Source organism: Periplaneta americana, chromosome 4 (genome assembly GCF_040183065.1).
Source record: "Periplaneta americana isolate PAMFEO1 chromosome 4, P.americana_PAMFEO1_priV1, whole genome shotgun sequence".
Taxonomy (NCBI): Eukaryota; Metazoa; Arthropoda; class Insecta; order Blattodea; family Blattidae; genus Periplaneta; species Periplaneta americana.
In genome coordinates, this window is record NC_091120.1 from 84,016,665 (window position 1) to 84,040,076 (window position 23,412).

At 36.6% G+C, this 23,412-nt stretch overlaps 1 protein-coding gene across 17 annotated transcripts in view; it reads right to left on the reverse strand.

The window, feature by feature from the left end:
• hts (adducin 1-like protein hts) overlaps positions 1-23,412 on the reverse strand; it is a 458,542-nt gene that overhangs the window by 84,875 nt on the left and 350,255 nt on the right. For all 17 annotated transcript variants that reach the window (XM_069823646.1, XM_069823652.1, XM_069823651.1 and 14 more), the window contains one exon: positions 500-648. In XM_069823646.1, coding sequence (XP_069679747.1) covers positions 500-610 — 111 coding nt within the window. In that variant the 5' untranslated portion in view covers positions 611-648. The remainder of the gene's footprint in view (positions 1-499; positions 649-23,412) is intronic.

Here is a 23,412-nt window from a genome sequence, read left to right on the forward strand (position 1 = left end):
CCCAAAGCCACTTCTTCAGTTTGGAATGTTGAAAATATGCATGCAGCAGCAGTAATAATAACAATAATAATAATAATAATAATAATAATAATAATAACAAATTTTCTTACAGCATATAATGATCTTTGTACTTCACACAATAAGAAAGTAAAACAAATGAAAGAAGCTAAAATAAGTAGTAAGGGGATCAAACCTACAATCTAATAAAAAATATTACATGTAATACTGGCCATACAACTAGCCTGCAGGCGAGTACTGATGCGTAGTCAAGATATCAAGAAACCTAATTCGCTAATTCGCATCCCTATTCGCTGATGGCACCTTTCTGCAAGAGTCGCTTCTTATCACTCAACTATCTATGTCTAACTTAGATGTACGTCTTAGAAACTCCATCTTCAAACTCTAGAACTGGGTGTGAGTTTCATTAAGCATGATGTTTTCCATTCGTGATCTCATATTTCAAGATATTCTCTCTTAAAATAGGAAAAAGTGAACTTACAGCATCAATGTCTGCTGGCCGCAACTTATTCTTGTCTTCTTCATCGAGATCAATGCCATTCGTCTGCGGCTCGGCTGGTGGCGGCTGCTCTGCTTGACTCGTGTCTGCCATCCTGACCACCACACCTACTCCTCTCTGGATCGTTCAGTCTGTAACAATCGGAAATGACACAATTTTATAAACAAACATCTGTTACAACTTGGAGTTACAATGGTTCGTACCAGATTTGATACCAGCACTATGTTCAGCGTATCACACGATCAGATACGATGAATAAATACCAAATACCAACCTAACAGAAAAAGAAAATGTCCAGCCAAGAAACCGTTCCTAAGGCAGGCTGAAACTGTAGCAATCTTATACACCGAGAAGTTTATTATGTTCAAAGTTAAACAATACTCACATCTAATTTCTGATCTCACAAATTTGAAAATGAATTAAAACGATGACTACTACCAGTAACATAAATACGAGTAATTATTTGATACGACAGCTTTCATCACTGTCGTTAATTCGTTCCACGAAATCACCATCACCATCATCATCATCATCATCATCATCATCATCATCATCATCATCATCATCATCACACAGTCTAGTATATACAGTCACGAAGCTTGAGTTTTGAGGGTGCTAGGAACAATAGACTGTGCCGGTACTATTTCGCATTGTCTGTAATGAGGCGATATTAGCGATCCTATGGTTAGCAACTATCTATGGATGCATATTTACTACGTATTGAGCTTCGTGACTGTATATACTAGACTGTGATTATATCAAGACGACGACAATAGAACAAATTAAGACCTAGCGCGAACTATCAATTAAAAAATTATAGGCCTATACTTTCTATGATTGGCGCGTATTATCGTGTTTCACAATGGATTTTGTGAAAGTAGCATACATTGGAGCTGATTTTATCTTTAATAGAAAAAGAACACATAAAAAATGATTTTGGATGGATCCAATAATAATTATAATCTCGACTTGAATGAACAGTTTTATAAGTTATTCAATTGTTTTAGGGAATACGATAGCAAACTTTTCAATTATTTTCCTCGACATTGTTTGGAAAATCCAATTGTTTACAGTTTCCCTTTCCTGGTAGCGAGCAAAAACAAAAGCTGATTGAAAATATATATTTCATCTACGTCTCTTCTTAGCTTCCGATCCCGATTTCAATGAATTTTCGGCGTCGTATTGCCTTTCAAAGCAAGTTTACGGTCTTTGATCAAGTTCAGACTATATGCCAGTGCGCGCGAAAATATTTAAACGTGTGTCACAATCAACGAGTATTACTAATACTACTAATACGAGTAATACCACAGTCTAGTACATACAGTCACGAAGCTCGATACGTAGTAAATATGCACCCATAGATAGTTGGTAATCACTAGGATCGCTAATATCGCCTCATTACAGACAATGCGAAATAGTACCGGCACAGTCTATTGTTCCTAGCACCCTCACAACTCAAGCTTCGTGACTGTATATACTAGACTGTGGTAATACTACTCGTTGATTACAAATTCAGATTGCAACAGTTTCATCATACGGAAATTACTCAAAAATCATAAGTGCACTCTCACTCATTTTAAAACCGCGTACTACATCCGTGTGTGATTTTTAATCAAGGCGATCGTGAAAAATTATAAATCGATAGTGCGCGCTATGCTACAGCGACATTTACTGTAGTTCCGAAAATAAAAGCTATCCACACGACACACGAGGATAAACAATTTATCTTAGGTCGTTATAACTAGACAGAGAATTTTTAGTTCCTAAAAATGTGTTTTAGGTGCCTAAAATAAGCTCTTTCAGTACCTCGCTCAGGCTTTAAAAATATAAAACATAAAACTGGCTCTAAAAGTATAGGATAGAAAACACTACAGGTATTTAAAACATTAGTACAATGTTAACAAATTTGCAATTTTATTGACAAATACAAAGAAACCAACATTAGACCTATACATAGAGTTCTAACTATAGGAAATAGTAGGTACTTGAGGGTTCAAATTGTGTTTATATAAAAGATTGAACTTTGTCAAATATAGCTGTACTGTCACTTAAACCAAAGACTTTATACTAAACTGTCACTTGCTTAAAATTGGAATGGTTGGGTCCACCAGACTCCCACATACTTATTTCCTGGAATAGCTCACACGAATGGACAGTTTTATTGTGGTTTTCTGTAGACCAACATGTTTTCTTTTTTCAATTCTATTAGTGTAAGCATATTAGTTCTATGTAATAAAGAAAATATATTACATTTCTTCCGTATTTCAGTTTTCAAACTTGAATATAATAAAGGGATCTAATGACACCCCACGTTACCATTTATGTTAGGAAATTTCAGGTTACCAATCCAGGGTTAAACTGATATGTATATACCTAAATACATTTAAAACTCTACCCATAGTTGACTTCGCAATAAATTACTAAAACTTACTTTAAGTGTTCTAGAGAAAAAGTCTGGCGCTTGTCGGTGAAAATCAGTTTATAAGCAGAAGTCCATAAGAATTTTTTTTTTTTTTTTACAAATTACAAGTATTGAGTACAGACACTAAAACAAAGCACGCGCAGTATATTATAACTGTAAATTGGAAAATTCAGGTGATCCAAATTTTGTTTGTGTCTGTACCCTGGGTACGAATTTCAAAGGGGGATGTGGGGGGGGGGAATTCTCCTCCCCCTGTTGGAAAGTTATCCCTCTCTCATAAATTCACATTAACATCCCTGCCAGGGATAACTTCTATCCCCCCCTCTCACAAAATGTAATTGTTTTAATACGAGATACTTTATAATATTGATGTATTATCACCAGCAAGCTGACAACAATCAATAACTTAATACATCTTATCTTAAACATGCTCATGGATGTAAATATTATTATTATTATTATTATTATTATAATCACGATGGTTGAGCCGTATCGAATGAGGATAATAATAATTTTATGTGTGGTATTTTCTATCTAGGATTCTATCCCCCCCTCATCACAAATCTTAATTCGCACTCTGTCTGTATAGACAGCTCAGCGAAGCGAAAGAGGGAAAGTAATAGTAGTGGGGAGAGTTCCGGAGTATAGATAAGGGCGAGCGGTCGGTAAAGGAATGCAGTACAGCTTAACTGTACTGGAAAAACAACGCTATACCGCATGCGTGACATCCGATCGCTCTGACTGCAAGCGACTGACTAACCCAAACACCCCTTGGCTAACTTAATGGACTCGCCTGACCCAGGCGCACATTGCCGGCGACTGTCAGGACAAAATAATCTTGTACCAACAGGTATTGGCCATCGTCTCACCTAAGTGACCAGTAGGCCCACTAATGGTAATGATTCTTTACCCAACGTCCCTTTCCAACTACAGGAGTCAGAGAAGATATTATAATATGGCAATATGAAATTACATTGGGGGAAGAGAAGTACTAAGGAAACATTATACCCAGAGCCAATTTTATTCGCTCGAGACAAACATCAAATGTTTGCTCCGAAAAGGATCTAAATTCCCTTCGGTGAAAAAGTTAAACCGCATAAATACCATGACCCTGTAAACAACTTCACGAGTGAATGTGCAAAGAATACTAAGTGAAAACTTTTTTTTTCGAGAACCTATTAAGACATGATAAGAACAAACTTGTTCCGTCAAAGGAAAGAGGTGACCATGGGTATCTTTACAGAAGGAGCCAGTGTTTTCCGTTATTATCAATATGATTATTACTGCTGCAACTCTTCACAGGTTTCTTATTGTTAAAGAAAAAACAAAGAAGTAAAAAACAATAGTAGCTTTTGTCATTCAAATAACCGCCTCGAAGTTTGCAGTCTTTTTGTATTCAGAGCTGTCCCATGACGCTACAAGGACTGTATAGGTATATAAATGAACAAAGAAGAAAGAAAAAGCAAGAATAGGAATCTCACATCTTCTAAGAGAATACTGTATAACTTTTAAAAGGATTTATGAGTGCAAAACACTGACCTGTACCGAAACCACTATAGTTATCCACCTGTGTATTTGCTCGAACTTTGTTGACGAAATTATTCACTTGATTTGGAAATTCAGACGCGCATGTTTAAAAATATTAATTTCTGTAATAAATAGAAAATTTTAATAAAACCAATTGGTGACGTCATTTACATTTTAGCATTTTTAATTTGACAACACTATATTAAACACGTCGGATGTATTAAATCTCTACACATAGCAGTACCGTTATGAGCTCCAAATCAGCCATTGGAAGTTGGTTGTAGAGTAAAATATGACATCACTGCGAAATAAGACTATTCTGTAATGTACAGTATATGTACAATGATGAGAGGCACTGTGTCTAACTATACAATATCTTTTTAATGCCAACTGGTTCATAAATTTGTAGTGATTTTTTAAGGCAAATGAAATGGCCGAATGTACTAAATCGCACCGTAGTGTCATCTACAAAAGTAATGATTTTTTCTGTAATTGCAGCTGATAAATCATTGACAGTAATCTTAAAAAGAAACGGATCCAAAATTGAACCTTCAGATACTCCAACATTAACTGTACACTGGGAAGATATGTTCCCCTCAAATGCAACGACTTGCTGTCTATTTGTAAGATACGATTAAATTACGCAAATCTCGTTTCCTTGTACACCACAGAATGAAAGTTTCTCCAGAAATATATCTTGAGGCAAGCAAACAATGCCTTGCTCAAATCACACATACAAGCCATCGCTTTCGGTTTTAATTCAGATACATTTAACACACATGAAACAACACTTTCTACAGCTAAGGTAGTTGATTCAGCATGCTTGAAACCAAACTGTTGCTCATTTTGCAAATTGTTCCCTTAAAAACATGTAATCAACTGTCTAAGCATAACACACTCTAACACTTTAGATAGCATCGGTACCAATGATTTGAACTTGGACTCGCTCGTTTTACGGTCAGGCATGCTAACCGTTACTCCATAGCGGTGGATGCAACTCACGATTACCCCTCTCTCTCTTTCATCTTGCATTTGAGATCGGTGAATCCTTACACATGATGCAACTTCTTTGTCTATGATCCACATTTTTTCAGTTCAGTTTAAGTCCATCAGCTATCGAACATTAATGATCATAATTATTACCAAGCGGAAAGAATACAGAAGTCCACACCTGTGGAGTAATGGTTAGCACGTCTGGCCGCGAAACCAACCCAATTCGAGCAAATGCTGGGTAACTTTCGGTGCTGGACCCTGACTCATTTCACCGGCATTATCACCTTCATCTCATTCAGACACTAAATAACCTAAGATGTTGATACAGCGTCGTAAAATAACCCACTTAAAAAAAAAGAATACAGAATTAACAGGATGCTATATTCCAATGTATTTTTGCCTAATATAAGTTAAATTAGTATTAATATTCAACATTTTCCATAACCAATTAAAAGTAACCGTTATCAACATTCAGTTTTAGTGATAGTTTCTTGTGATGATCGTCAACGCGGATGAGTGCTTAATCAATGATTGCGACACAGTCGATATACTGGTTGATAATGGATGAACTTTTAATTAAGAAAACTGTCTAAAATAAAACTGCAAAGAACGGGAACAGCATGATAAATCTGGGTTGTAGTAGCAGTGAATAGTTTACGTTCAACATCGCTACAACTATCAACGAAGGGTGAGCAAAGCAGTGAAAGGAAAAAGGCAGCGCATAGGTCAGTAGTTTTCAACAAACTTGGGTTAAGCAATTTCCATGGGTATTGTACGAAAAAAAATCAGACGATATTATTTTCTGTAACTTATGTATGGAAATATTTTAGAAACAGCAATTGAAGTTTTCTCGAACTTTTCTGTAGTTCTTTCTCGCTCCTCAATATATCAAAGATGTCTGAGAATATGCTATGGCTTCACGCGCTTCTGAACTACAATAATGTAAGCAGCCCAAATAGTGCAGCGAATTCAGTTGTCATCAGGCATGCAAAGAGTGCAGTTCAGTCAAGAAGCTTGCTAGTCATCTGTGTACCGCCAGCGAAGGAATGATTGCCTTTGCTTTCTTTGATAAGAAAATGTATCAGTAGATGTGTATACGGAAACCAAAACAACTCAAGCTCTCCAAAAATAATGGTAATGAAAGAAAGTGACTGTCGATCTGGATAGCATTTGGGGGGTGGGGTGGAAGAACTATTTTGTGTATTTTTTTTTTTTTTTGCAATTCATTTTATGTAATTTTTAAGAAAAATCTATATATATTGAAAGTTTATTGTTTCAGTCATTGACTTTACTGTTGTGTATGTTTTAGGAAACTTATTATGTAAAGGTTAATACCTAAAACATACACAACAGTAAAGTCAATGACTGAAACAATAAACTTTCAATATTTTGTGTCTGCCAACACAGAGTGCTATATTTTAGTCATTATGCCTACTTGGTCTTGGCTCGAAATTCACAAACTGGATCCTGAACTCTGTCTTCTGATGGGAACTACACTGCCACGAAGAAGTATCAGATCCATCAATTGCATACTGAGGATGAACAGCAAAGCAATTCCTTTTTCAGGTTATCAGCGATTACCGGAGGAGATATCCAAACTTCACGAAGAGAACCGTTACAAACAAATTTAGCAATATATCACAGTTATCATGTGACAATGTAGCATGGAAATTACCAACCGATTTTATATGACTTTTACTATATTGCATTTTGTTTAAAATGAAGAAAACAATGTTTCAAACTTTGGTAGAATTCTCTAAATTTAAACTAACATTTTGGTATTTTGTGAATATTATTATTAATGTTGGAACAAGATAGGCTAGTGCTCCTATTCTAAATAAAACTTCTGCATGTGTTCAAGTACAAACAACGTAAAAGTAGATTTTTGTAGCGTCTCAATACTTCCCCTGTATTTCACTTAGAAAATATATGAAAGCTTAAATAGATGGTAAGATGAGAAAAAAGAATCAAACTAGTGCTGATATTAAACATTCACATTCTCATCTGCCGCGAAGAAAGCATTTTATACCTATGGTTATTATAGTCTGAAAATAGCCTCTCTACCTGAAACACGAAAGTCGAGACTCTCAAAGACCTACAGAAGCAACAGAAGTAAATGACAAGAAAGAAACACAACTTTACTTAGCTCGACGACGACGTCAGAAGTACAGACAGCTACGAACATCGTGTAGTGAGAAGGAAGCAGGAAGCTAGAGCGATATTTAAATGTGCTCTACACCTTACAAAATAAGACTTCAGTATGTAAACAAGGTCATGAAACGATGTCTTTACATGTTGCACGTTACATAATACACAGAATATGTATATTACACTTTTAATAGTCTGCTTCTTTTGTGCAATGTTCCATTCACAGATAATTGCACAACTTTGACTATGTAACGAATAAAGGCTGCGCTGAAGACTTTAGTTGTATAAAAGAATGGAGTCAAAAGCAGCCAATTTAACACGAAGATGAACAAGACTTCCAGTATAAAAATACTGTTTGTACGAACTAGAATAAAGTGCAAAATAAAAGAGTTTGTGGACTAGTGAAGAGTTATTTAGTTTAAATATGACTCTGTTTGTAACCTAACACAAACTTGCATTTGTTACTGCACTTATAATTTGCATACAAGTCATATAAAGTCGCTATAGTATACGTAGGTTTCTGAAAACACATTTCTTTCGCTAAAATTTAGATAAGAGGAATCACAACTTAATGAAAAAATAAAAACCCGTTTATGGATTATTTTGTTGCGATCTACTCAAATGGCTTGTGCACCATCCTATACTTCTGAATTAGAGATTTCAATCCAGTGCACCGTTACAAAACGTAACTGTTGCGAATCTTTAATGAAGTTTCAACACAAAGCTTCAGTATGTCAGAATTTGATATTAGTCCATGTTCCAAATACCAAAGCATTGCATTACAACTACCAATACGATTTGGACATTACGGTACGAAATAAATGTTGTAATAGTTATAATCAGACCAAACGTTTTCTTGGAAAAATGTGGGCCTACACATTGCGCGGTATTTTTAAGCGATTGGACGTCACTCAGCGCTCAAGATATAGCCTACCGCGAGATGTGTATAGAGTTTACATTACAACAGAGGCGTTCTCTGGAACAAGAACTTAACTACAAAACCTTGAATTTGAGATAGACAGCATCAAACATTTTTAGTTCAGGTGTAGCCTAACAACATTGCGCAAAACGATATTCGAATGTTCGCTGGATGAAAACAATATTTTGTCAGAAGGGAGATGTGTTGTTGTTTAGTAAACTGTCCGAACGCAGATTTGAACCTCATGACACCAATAAGGGATCATGAATGAGGAAACTAAGCCAGAGATAACGGGGTAGGGTGTCCAGTTCCTTTCCCACCCCATTGCATACATCGCTGACTAGTAACATATTAAACTAGAGCAAGCTTGTATAGGGTACATATGAAGTCTGATTAGGAACATATTAAACTAATCAGACTTCATATGTAGCCTATACAAGCTTGCTCTTTCTCTGACGCACATGATGTGTGTGTGTTTATGTGGTGCACAATTTGTACAGTACTACATTTTTAACGAATTCGACCATGGTAATTAAATCCTTCCAGGCCTCAGGTCTAACAAAGTAGATTTCATTTCTATTGTAAATAATATGTAGTATGAAATCGTTATTTCTATGCTTAAAACGTAATAAACTATTTTTAAATCGAGAAACAAAAGAATAAACGTACTCTGAAATCTAAAACGTCTTGCGTATACCATTAAGCTACAGTACCACTGGTCAATGGTCGAAGTACTGTTTACCATTACAGCGTCTACTTTTCTTAATCTTCTTCCTAACAAAATAATTGAGTTGGGTATTGGAGTGGGCGAGAGATGGCTGATAGAATATGTCTGGACCTCCCTAAGATTCACTTTATGCGATGCAAAACTTAGGCCTAAAACATACCTTCAACTTTCCGTCCGAATAGAGCTATTTGCACGGTATTTTTACAATCGTTAAATTGATTGCCTTGGATCGAGAATGAAAAGGGAAATTACACTAGATCATCCAAGAGATGTCTTTGCTTGCTTTAGGCAAAAGAAATAAGATCCTACTAGTACAGGTGTCATCGTGCTTAGTAGTCCCAATGCTCAATACATACTGCAATTTGCTTCAAGCTAGCGTATTTCACAAGATTAAGTATCCTGAATCATACCACGCGTGTTAACCATTGCGTTTATTACTTCTCGAGTTTCACAGTAAATGGCAGTAGATGATATCTTGGGTGTAATGGGGAGATAAACTGGAAGTATTTCTCAAAATATGTATCGTATATCAAATTATATTTGTAGTAGTCGGATCAATGTATTGTTTGCTGGTACGCCTACATAGGCCTAATACATGTGGAAGACTTGTTTTATGGCTCATCCCAGTTTCTCCCTCTACCTTTGGCACCGAAAAAGAATGGCCAACAAGGGAGACGACACATATAGTATACATTTTGAAAATGTGATCTCTTTCGAAGATAAACTGTTCAAATTTGCTTCAAGAGCCGAGAATTATGAAAATCTATGCGAACTTAGTACTTTAAGCATGTATGAAAATATTCCATTGTCTTAGAACTTGACAGAAACTAAGACACTAACGAGCGGTTGTTTTAAATGCCACTGAGGAAGCTGGAGGCTATCAGTCAGTGGTAATTAACAGCGCAGAGGCGTCAAGAAGGCTTTTATGACAGTTTTAAACCCACAAACAAAAATGGGTATGCAGTTGTAGCATTTTATTGATGGACTTGCCGCATTTCTATCCACAGCTTTCAAATGAAAACAGATTAAAATTTCGGGATATGTACTTCAGTGACAATTCTGCTGGCACTTTGCATTGTTAATCTCAGTCAGTTGTCTGAACGGTAATGAGAAATTGTATTTTTAACTATGGTCTGATGCACAGAACAACAACACATTTTATTCGAACCGTATAGGCCTATACTCAAGAAGTACGATTTGTGTTCACACAAATTGTTTTCGGGACTACACAACCGTGAAAACAGTGCGTTAATTATTTAATAGCTACCTACTGAAACTCAGGTTCCGCTCTTGATAAGAAACACTGTCCGAACAAAAAGAGCATTTTGAAGATATGCCTGTGAGAAAAATGCTTTTGAGGACTTTCCTAGTAAAATATTGCTGTAAAAATATGTTAACAAATTGGTACCAAAACCTTCGATAATTTTCTATTTTATTATTAGAATTTCACACCTTCAACTAGTAAAACAACGTTGCCAATAGTTTACGAAAGTAGTATGTGATTTCCGACATACAATATTTTTTATTGGGAGTGTGGTACTTATTTCTTACAACTGATTAAGATTGACAATGTAAAGTAGGCCTACCAACAAAATTCTATCGCGGACTAGCGCGATGACTGATGATGAAAACATATGCCAGTGTGTCCTTTGTCGGGTTAAAGGAAACAAGATGCTCGAAAAAACCCAACGCACCGCCTGGCACACAACAACCTAGCGGCTCTGTAAGAATATCAGTACAGTACCTCAAGTTTGACTCACTCTCTAGCATAGTTGTTTTTAATTGGTTCTTTTACGACGCTTCATCAAACGCTATGGTTATCTAGCGTCTGAGTGAGATGAAGGTGATAATGCTAGCGAGATGAGTCCAGGGTCCAGCGCAGAACGTTACCCAGCATTTGCTCTTAATGGGTTTTAGAAAAAATCCCGAAAGAAATCTCAAATCAGGTAACTTGTCCCAACCAGGATTTGAACACGGGTCCGCTCGTTTCACGTTCAGACGTGCTAACCGTTACTCCACAGCGGTGGACCCGTTTAAATATAAGCAAATCTGTGCATCTCTCATTCTAATGTACAATCGTACTTTCCTTCTAACCAACAATATTGTAGTCGACACTTTCAGTTTCAATTATATGAAACTAGATAACCACGATGTGAATACTTTCGTCACATCCTAGATATGGGGTCACACTGAGCTCAATTCACGATAATGTAGACACAATTCTTTACTTAGTTTTGCACATCGTGTTTCGGACTTCCCAAATACGACAGCATGTTAGAGCTCAGCAATAAAGGATCATCATCATGGAATATATTGTTTAGGCATCTTCATTATGGAGGAATCAAATAATTATCCCGAACAGGAACACAATGCTTGACAAGCATCGCTTCTATTCACGATACAAAGAAACTGGCGGTTACATATGACCTTTTCTTCGCAAGTGAATCACAATACTATACTTCATAACTGACCTATATTGTTCGTACAGCCATAACGGCGTTGATTAGTGCATAAACGGACGACTTAATTCTGTCAGGTTTTTGCACGAAACAATGCAAGTTCGTGACATTTCGCCACGATGTCAAATTAGAGAGAAAAAATACAAAATGGGGGGGAAAAAACTCTAGCCTTAAGGAAGGAGAAGTTTAATTCTAATAGCATCATGACCAGGGAAAGGATTTATATGTAAATACATATTTACTTATAAAGCTAATATAATTTATATTTTGCATTATCTTTATGTTTCACAATGTGTAGGGTTGAAAAATCCTACTTTTATTTTCCATATTTTTCCATATTTTAGAGTTTAGTACATATTTTCGTTAATTTCCATATATTTTCCATATTTCATATAAAACAGTCCATATTATATTAGGTTTAACAATAAAACAAAACAAAATTCCATTAACTTTTAAAAATACATTTCAACAATAGAGATTTAAACACATGTTCAGTAATCCCTTTAACATCAGAGTTATTTGAAAATTAGCAGTCCTATCAACAATGGGAAAGTAAGTTACAAAACTGTATTAATTTAATTTAAAATTTTTAACAGACTTCAGTTGTGCAGCTCAACAGTTAAATGCCAGTCAGAGTACACATAGGTTCAGTTTTGTAAATCATACTATAAAGACGGTAAATATGCCAAAAGTACGTCATTCAGTCAATTTAAAATCAAAACTAACAAGTTACATTTCAGAATTTAACGAAGATGGTTTATCAACTGACAATAAAATATTATTTTGTAATTTGTGTCAGTGTGCAGTATCATCTACACAAAAGTTCCTGGTGCAACAACACATTACAACTAGTAAACATCAGGCCAACAAACAACTAAATTCCAAGCAGAGACAATTGTTTTTAACACAACCAACAACATCGAATGTAAGATCTGAGTTTAACATCGACCTGTGCCGTTCTCTCATCTCTGCTGATATTCCTCTCTACAAACTAAAGAATAAGGTCTTCAGGGAATTCCTTGAAAAATATACTCAACATACAATCCCGGATGAGTCAACACTTAGGAAGACGTATGCTCCATCCATCTACGATGAGACAATACAGAAGATAAGAGATGAAATTAAAGATAGTTCAATTTGGGTTTCCATTGATGAGACTCCCGACAAAGAAGGTAGACTTGTTGGTAATGTAGTTATCGGTTTGTTAAGTGAACAATATTCTGAACGAATTCTTTTACATTGTGATGTTCTAGAAAAGTGCAATAACAAAACTATAGTTAAACTGTTCAACGAAGCTATGGGTATCCTGTGGCCAAAGGGTATTATGTACGATAATGTGTTATTCTTTATTAGCGATGCTGCCCCTTATATGGTCAAAGCTGGACAAGCATTATCTGTTGTATATCCTAAATTGACTCATTTTACTTGTGTGGCGCATGCATTTCATCGTGTGGCAGAAGTGGTCAGAGACAATTTCCCTAAAGTAGATTTGTTGATTTCATCAGTGAAAAAAGTATTTCTCAAAGCTCCCAGTAGAGTTAACGTGTTGAAAGAAATGTACCCTGAAATTCCATTGCCTCCAAAGCCAATTTTAACTAGATGGGGTACATGGCTAGAAGCAGTTGAATATTATGCCGAACATATAGACTCTATTAACAATGTTCTCCTTGCATTGGACTCTGAAGATGCAGTCTCAATTGATACTGCGAAAACAGTTACCTGTGACATAAGTGTGAAGAATGACTTAGCTCACATTCAGCATACATTTTCATGCATCATAAAAACGCTCAAAAGTCTCCAAAATAGGCACCTTTCACTATCTGAAAGTTTTGAAATTATAAATAGTACTGTGGAACAACTGAATCGTGGTAGAGGTAAAGTTGCAGATGCAGTAAGAGCTAAGGTGGACACTGTACTTTCAAAAAACCCTGGATATGAAGAACTACAAAAGGTTGTTGCTGTGATGAGTGGTGAATCAACAGTGAAGATTAACTTGGACTTATCCCCAGCAGACATTGTGAAATTGAATTATGTACCAGTTACTTCTTGTGACGTCGAACGCTCTTTTAGTCAGTATAAATCTATCCTCAGAGACAATAGAAGAAGATTCACTTTTCAGCACTTGAAAGAAATGTTTGTAACCTATTGTTATGGTAACAGACAATAAAAATTGTGTTTTGTTGAAACTACATTGGAAGATAAGGTACGTCCATTATATTTTTTGTTTAGTTTGATTAAAATGTACCAATATTTAACGTACATAGTCATTTTTTTATAATTTTAAGTCCATATTTAATTCCATATTTTGGTAAAAATCCATATTTAATTCCATATTTTGGTAAAAATAACTACATATATATTTACATATTTCATATATTTTTAGTCCATATAAATCCGTTCCCTGATCATGACAAAGAAACGGTCGGCATTGCTGAGACATGACGGAAGCTGTTTCTTAATCTCTCCAACAATCTCTTTGAGAAGAGCATACATATCCACACAGGAACGACCACTGAATTTCACGGCCAGTTTGAGTTCCGTACCGTTACCACCACCTCCTCCTCCTCCTCCTATGTTACGTTCCGACCTACACATCACCGACAAAACACATACTGTACACTGAAACTATATTTGGGGAAACGAGATGCCTCACCGATAACGAGGGAGACTCACCACCGTGACTCATGTCATAACGTACGAGGAAGGCGGTCGATACAGCTCTGTACACGACAATTTCATCGACTCGGCTATGTACATTCGTTTATGCATTTTAATGTCAAATGAAAATTTTGTTATAGTGTGCCAGTAGCGATCAATACGCACAGACAATAAATAAATCTAAAATTGGTAGGTACCGTACACCTACAGCGACGATGAAATGCGACATGTTCCCAAGAAACGATGTAACAAATGCTCACAATTAGGCGCGTCGGAGTATTTGACAAGAAAGCAAATGGCTATTCCACCTATTTAGCTGTTACCCCGTTATTCGCAAATTAAATATATGGTAATTTTAGAGGTGTAACAATATTTTAGCACATGAAATCGCTCTAATTTTCAATGAAATTGTGTTCAATGAATTAAAGAGAATTAATTAATTCCCAATTATCAAGAAATGATTCATAAATAGCTTATGAAACAGCCCTCATATGTTCAATGCTTTTTCTTAATGTGAAAAATGTTATGTTTTATTTAACGACGCTCGCAACTGACGAGGTTATATCAGCGTCGCCGGTGTGCCGGAATTTTATCCCGCAGGGGTTCTTTTACATGCCAGTAAATCTACTGACATGAATCTGCCGCATTTAAGCACACTTAAATGCCATCGACCTGGCCGGGATCGAACCCGCAACCTCGGCCATAGAAGGCCAGCGCTATATCAACTGCGCCAACCAGGCCGACCTTAACGTGAAATCCTCTATAGTAAACCACACTGCATCCTCGCTGAAGAGGCTGTGGAAAACATTCGTTACGGTTACATTAAAACATAAAGGCCCGTATTCATAGACATTCTTAGCCCGGGCTTCCGGTGGATGATCAGCGAACTAACGTTTTTCGTATTCATAAACCAGTGTTAGCGATATGATATGATATGAATCCTGTACAAATAACCAGTCGATAGCCGCGGCTAGTGTAGCACGCTCGTAGCACGGGCTAGCGAAATGTCTATGAATAGCACCCATAATTTCTTATCTGCGTTTCTTAGAAATAATGTTAGGATCCATCCCATACATTAGGCGCATCACACTACCTTTCAGGGCGAGGATCAAACTGATGCATGTTCTAAAATCAATGGCCTGAGAACATATATCGCGTGTCAAGATGGGAAATCGAATACGAAATCATGATGCCTTCCAGACACAATGGCGGCTTTTGTGAAACGGATGTCTAGCTCTACAGCGTCGTTTTTATGCATTTTTGTAGCATCATCCTAAGCTTCTCCATAATAAAATTATTACCCAGAATTTGTTTCCCCAACGCATCAAGCAACAAACAACACGCACATCTATTTATTTAGCATTGGAGTATAAGCAATATTTAATCGTGAGCAATTTATATACAATACAGTATTTTAATACAAAAGCCACCACAGAAGCCGTATCTATAACACACTAGCGTCCTCCTAAATTGTCACAGCTTTACTCTTGAAGGTTGTGCTCAAACTGAAAGAGCTCACAGGGGTTTGGATACGTATAACAATTTGACAATAGGAACGCGTGGTCTAGAATGTAATTCTGAGTCTACGAATGTTAGGAACTACAGCAGAGGAGGCAAGAACTGTCCTGTGACCTTATCATGCCCCGTGGCTATATCACCAATGGGTATGGAGGGGGAATACAGGTTTCACTCTGGGATGGACTTCCGTATCGGTAGATTCGTATAATATCGACCATCATGATACAAACTCTCTTTCTGATAGCTCATTCTTTCTCCTCTCGCAAAGCTCACATGCTAGTCTCGCCTCCTCATCTGTACATTACAGACAACATACCAATGACGTATCGTAGTAGTAATCTGTGCAAAAATTACAGTAACTTAATAATTCTGTATTACATCAAAATTTGTTCGAATTGACGAAGGAAACTCAGGCGTGCTCCCCCAATACCCCAGGAACACACGAACCACATTAGATTTGCTAAAAATGTTTTTGAGTCTTACACTAGCAGTGTCTCGCAAATGAAGCTTTTGATAAGCCCCCAAAAGCAGTAGTCAAGAAGCAATAAGTGTTGTGACAGTAACATTATGGTGTTATAGTAGCAATGAAAAGTTTTATGTGACAGTGAAAAGTGTTTTAGGGCCTTATTCATAGACATTCTTAGCGCGGGCTTCCGCTGGATGATCAGCGAAGTAACGTTTTTCGTATTCATAAACTAGTGTTAGCCGATATGATATGAAATGATATGATATGATATGATATATGATATGATATGATATGATATGATATATGATATGATATGATATGATATATGATATGATATATTAATCCTGTACAAGTAATCAGTCGATAGCCGGGGCTAGTTTAGCACGCTCGTAGCGCAGGCTAGCGAAATGTCTATGCATAGCACCCATAGTGTCAGTGCACTGAGTGAGGTGAGAGTAAAATGAATGATACTCGTAGCTGTACGGATAATTTTGTGAATCTGATTCATGTATATTATATATTAAAATCTACGGAACGTGATAGCCCTGGCGAGAGTGCCTTCAAATCAGAAGGTCCGGGGTTCGATCCCGCAGATTTGAATTATTGCGACAGAGAAGTGTAAGGTGGCAGTGAAATTATACGAGGGAGAGTTTTGTTTTATTAATTGAATATGTGCAATAAGACTACAAACACTTTATCACTTTTCAACATAGTCCCAACTACGCTCAATGCAAGTATTCCTGTTATACTATGTTAAAAGTGATGAAGTGTTTGTAGTCTTATTGTACATATTCCATTAATAAACAATTATTAAGGTTACTTTTTGACTCTCCTTCGTAGTATTATAATGGCAATGAAAAGTTTTTGAAGTGACCGTGACAATGACAGGCGCCAAAGTGTAACTGAAGTGAGCGAGGTGAGAGTAAAATAAATGACTGAATGATTTATTATCTGTACTAAATTATAAATGTGCATGTATGGTTAATGTTGTAAATTATATTCATTAAGGTCTACCGAGCGTCCTAGGCCTGGAGACAGAGTGCCTTGAAATCAAGTGGTTTTGTTTTGGGTTCAACCTCACGAGGCAGGCAATTCTAGCTGCAGTTTTTCGTGGTCTCCTTCAGTCATACCAGACAAGAGTCGGGACTGTTCATTAAAATAAGGGCCACGACAGCAAAGTTTTCTATTTAGACTTGCCAAGTATCTAGGTTTGTACAGTACACGTATGTATTTATATACTATATGTAGGCTTACTGATAAGCGTTTGGATTTGCACACAAGTATTTAGATGCATATGTAACTTACTGATAAATGTTTAGCTTTGTACCGTATTTTTTAATTCTTACATTTTCATTGTTTTGTATCTTCTTTGTTATCTATAACTGCCACCGGATGAACATATTAATTAATTCATCCATTCATTAATTAAATGTAAGAAATATGAATCTCCACTTTCCTGCCGGGAATCTTACTCCATATGTGTACAGTATATGAATATATGCTACCATTTTGGCTTTAGCGAAGAACTAACCAATTTACACACGAAAATGTTTCTGGTCTTAGAAGCAAAAAGAGAATTTATTTACACATGAAAATTTTTCTGGCCTTAGAAGCAAAAAGAAAATTTACGGATTATAGAGTTACAATTGTAGTGTCAAGAATCGAACTCCCAACCCGTAACATGTAAAATCCTGTATCCCGAGATAAAACCACTAGGGGTAGTTACTCAGCTGAAGGGAAAGCTGTCAAATGCGACTGGGAAGTATCTTCATTTTCTGAAGACGCTCCGAATCCAGCCCCGTAATTAATAAAACATTAACCTTCCTTTGACCACCAACATGGGATCGCCATGTCATCTTGTAATATATACAACTGCATGTACTTTAGCCTTTGAAACGCTTCATTACCCTGCCCTCCAGATCAACAATGAATGAATGGGATAGAAGATTGGCTGTAATTGGGGTGGGCTGGGAGACGATATGTCAACTACAGAAGGCGGAGACCGCAAACACGGACTGAAGCACACTAGTTTGTAACAGCAGGCACTGAATGCATTCAAATGAGGTAAAGCTGTTATTATGTGCGACTACTGGCGTCATTCCATGCACTGAGGGGAGATTAGGAAGTCAAACCAGCTAAACTAGAAATAATTTTAATACATTTCGGAGAAAAGAAAGAAATATGAACATGACCGAAGAGTGCAGTGGATATACAGTATGCACTTGAAAATACAGCACCTCAACTCAAAAGAATGCTACATAATATTTTCACGCCTCTTTCATTCGAGTAGCTTAGTAGTCAAGCGCGGGATTATTCTGTGAACTCTGGTTCGAACCCAGGTAGGCCTGGTACTTGTAAACAAGACCAAAAGAAGAGAACTTGACCTACTGGGGTTTCTTCTGTCTCCCTTAACTTCACAAGTTTCATTTCACCTATACTCTTCGTTTAACCTCACCTTTTCGTATTTCATATTATGGTTTAATTTCAAAAGTAAAAATGACAAGAAGTGGCGTATGAGCTTCAGTAGTAAGTTGATCCCGAATTTTATTCTTATGTAACTTAGTATTATTTGAGTTCCCTATTGGTTTACAAAGAAATCTTTTAGTTGAAGAATTGCCTTTAATTTAAAATTTAACATTTATTTTCTGTTGCAGAGTTGAGTGTGATTCTACATAAAACTATAAACTTCGGTCTTTTGGTTGTGTTATCCATTTTTTAAAACCCGCATATTGCATGTAATCGGTCTCATGTGATGAAGCTTGGCCAAGTATCTCCAAGTTCGGTATGAACACATTGTTGTGACACATTTTTAGACACGTTCGGAGCTAATTATTTCGATTTTTAATCCCAGAAGCGTAAAATTTGAGATCTTTGCACTTGAAAACTTCATATGACAAAAGCACAATGTTCATCCTCCATAAACATTCTCGTTCTGCCTTTTCCCCGTCCACGCACTTTCTGATACTGTATATTGTGAGTTTATAAATACTGTAGTATTACATTGAGTTTCAGTTGCTTCCTTTCTATCGGATTAGCGTAGTTCAGAACAGCAAGGTTCTACACATAATTTTTTTATTAATAATTAGATACTTCTCAAAAAAAATTGTATATACAATAAAACAATGGGAATGATTAACAGAATATTGAAATCTTCCCTCATATGACGACATACAAGAATAACATTATAGAGTGTTTAAAAAATATTTTAAAAACCTTCGTAAGGTTGTAGGGCAAGTACATTTGAGCCGTTTGAGATGGGGAATTCATATCTACTGAAGCCTCATTTCCATGGATAGGCAACTCGTGCTCACAAAGTGCTAAAAAACCTTGAAAGGGAGAAAGACAGACGGAGCCAGCGGCAGCAGTTACAAGTTGTTTGTAGTTTCGCTCCAAAAGCAGTTCACTGCCACGATGTGCTCTGGCGGCTCATGCAGGTGATCGTGATATCTACTCCATGATTTGAATTTCAGAATGACGCATGGTACAATAATTATAGTAATTTTAGACTGAACCTAAACACACATCACAAAATTATATTATTTCCTAGCTTTGTAAATTAGTTTTGTACTGCAAACACAAACTGAATACAACCTTTTCAAGATACAACAAACATAGCTGCCTCATGTACATACAGTATATATGGGAGCAAAGAGTATATTAGGAAATTCTGACTTAGGCAGCAGTACGAACAGTTCGATTTCTGATTTCCCTGGAATCTGAGTGGCGTACTGTTCTGTAGATTTATCAATATAATTCAAGCTATAAATTTTCAAGGTTTTCTATCGGCTGTAAGCCAAAAGGATTTCAGAAAAATCTCGATTCCTTCTCAATTGTCACAGTTTCTCCAAACTTACCAGTGAATTCTGCTGTAGGTCTAAGTAGGATCTTATATTGATAAGATCTTCTTATCACTCTTCAAGATAGTTTATAGTCAAAGAAAGTGAAGTTGTCTATGTTCTACATGATACTATCACATTTCAAATTTATCCATAAATGCTCTTATCTAGTCGATCATATGTCGTGCAATTCTGTAACTCGCACGCACAACGTGCTAACGATATTTGATATCAGTCTCACCTTGTTGATATCCCATTTCTACCTTTAGCTGTTCTAAAGCGGATTTATACAGTATTTCCTTACTAAAACCTTCACTGTGTTTATTTGTAACATAAAATGTCATGCGTAAGAAAGTGTAATAGAACATAATATAAGCTTTACCTCCCTTCTTAATAAAAAAACATCATGCTCTTTCGACTCATCACTAAAGAGAAATGATCTGGGGATTATATTGTTTTTCACTTAAAACGAGCCGCCACTTACTGCAGACGCGAGCGAACTTGCGTCCTGCAAGAACCGCATAGAAATTACAGCCTAGTACAGAGTCCGTTCTACCTGCACTGAGGTTGTGTTAACATTTTGAGAGCACGAGTTGTCCACCCATGCTCATTTCAGAGCTACGTCATTGTAAAAGTGCTAACCCCTGCACGTAGACAAGTTGCTTGAAATTAAATTCCTTTTAGTGCCTGATAACTGTGTCCGTATTTCAGAAAGATTGTAAAAAAAACCTTCGTGGAGTGGCAGGGAGCCGTTTGAAATTCGGAATGCACGTCCGCTGAAGCCTCCTTTCAGAGCTACGTCATTGTAAAAATGCCAATCCCTGCAGGTAAGCAAGTTGCTTGAAATTAAAGGCCTGATAACTGCCCGAGTAGGAAACAAGCAAGCAATACTGTGGGCGAGAATTAGGTACATTTGATTTGTTGTATGCGATTGCGCTCCGTACGTCAACAGTAGGGGTAATATATCCGCATCGTTTTTTACCTGAGTTTTAGTCTGTGTTGGCAGTGCACAACGAATTCATCATCATTGCTCGTTCTTCCTTCAGGCCAATAAGTAGTGGAGCGGCGACAAGAGAAGAGCGCAACACGATGAGTTGTTTAGATTACGAACTGAGATATGCACTTTAAATGTTTTAACACAAAAACACTGTACTACAGTATTTTATGCATAACAAATGTTCAGAGTGATCCTTATCTTTGTTTTGAGTTCCACATTTTACCACTATGCCACTCTCCTCTCTCGTCACTATTCCACTGTGCTAATATCAAACTTAGCTTGCACATTACTGTATATTGTGCTCAATTTAACGCCGCTCGTTCTACGCAATCTCTAGCAACCTGTGATTAGTTCATTAGGTAACGTGCAGGAGTAAAAGGGCAGCACCTTCATAATGACGTAACTCTGAAAGAAGGCTTCGGTGGACATGCATTCCCTATGTCAAACGGCTCCAAATGTCTTCCCCTCAAACCCTAATACGGTTTTTACAATCTTTTAGAAACATCTCATATAAAACATCAGTAAGACCTCATTATGTTACAAAAGTAAGGCCTGGACAATAAGAAAGACGTAAATCGCATTAGAGCAAATTAAATTAAATTCATGACAGCAATGGTAGGATATACTCACTGGAATCATAAAAGAAACGAAGATGTTAAGCAGAAACTTCAGTTATGGTATAACCAATTATATATTTCATAATTACCAGTTCCAAAAGAAAAATCATATACCACACAGCGTATAAATCCACAAAGAATATCAAAAGTCTATATGGGAAAGCTCTTTGGGCCGTCCAAAGAAGAAGTGGGCTGAAAATTCAGCAGTGAGACTGGGCCTTAGAGTTGATTGGAAAATGATGATGATTGAGATGAGTATATTACTCAAACTCAGAGAATCATATAAGAAATACTGTATCATATGAAGCCAAGAAGGAACTGGCACACTACCTCACTATCTCCTGGCTTAGTTGCCTCATGAGTGATGCCTTATTGATGTCACTTATGAGGTCTCAACCTGTCCTCGAACAGTTGATAAACAAGAACAAGAGGTCAAGTGAAAAGACGTCAGGCGACACAGACGTCGTGGAAAGCTAAAGTCATAATCAGACGAAACGGGTTAAGTGGCCTATGAAGGACAAGAGAAGAAAGATGATTCGCGAGTGTAGCGTAGACAAACTTCCTGTGGCGCACCTTGGGCAACGACTCTATCAGTAAATTGTCTACATAACTGGCTTCATACGCTATTAGTACAAACATGATGATCAACACGTCCTTTAGTATCACATGAGTTCCTAAATAAACTATGAATCGATCTTCTACTGAGGATATACACATATGTAAAGAGGATCTCAACACGAGAAAAGTATCATATAGGCCTAATATGAGTCACATTCATTTTAAATGCACATTCAAGTAATTTTTGTGTAACTTATATTTGCGTCCATATTTCAGTATTTCATTTGAATATAAATATGAATTCTAATCATTAACTATTCTAGCATCCCAACGCCTACTTCATTTCAGTGGCTACATCATAAATTCTTTACTATTCTGAAGCCAGGCTTGTTCAGTGAATACGAAGATTTTTCTCTGTGACCCCAGAATGAATCATCATACGACCGCAATAAAAATACCACTGTGTGTGGATGGATAGTCCATGTCTTGATCCGTACTGTGAATAATACCGTATGACGTATATCGAAACTAATGAGAACAGATGAGTCTTAGAAATAGTATGACTCAATTTGGATAACTTCTGCACTACAAACTTCCGGCCAGCTCCAAATATCAAAACACTGTCGCAGCTGTTATTAATCAACGATTTTCCACTGCAGATTTGAAAAATTCACTTTCAACTATATCAGGACTCCAGAAGTATCACTGCAAATGATTATAGACAGACAGACAGACATACACATACACATTCAAGGTAGGCCTAAGTTTCATTATTATTGTCCCAGCTGCTACGAAACAAAAGACACTCCAAAGAGGAAGATATTGAAACAAATGAAGGAAAAAAGGAATAAACAAGACAAATCACAAATTTACAGCCACTCTGTTACTTATCCTGTGTTGTCTCAAATGTACAACACATAACGAGTTGACAATGTGAACTTTCACAAGATTTTAAAAGATATGGTTCATCTCTCATTAAATCTGACCAGCAAGTCTCAAATAATAATAATAATAATAATAATAATAATAATAATAATAATAATAATAATA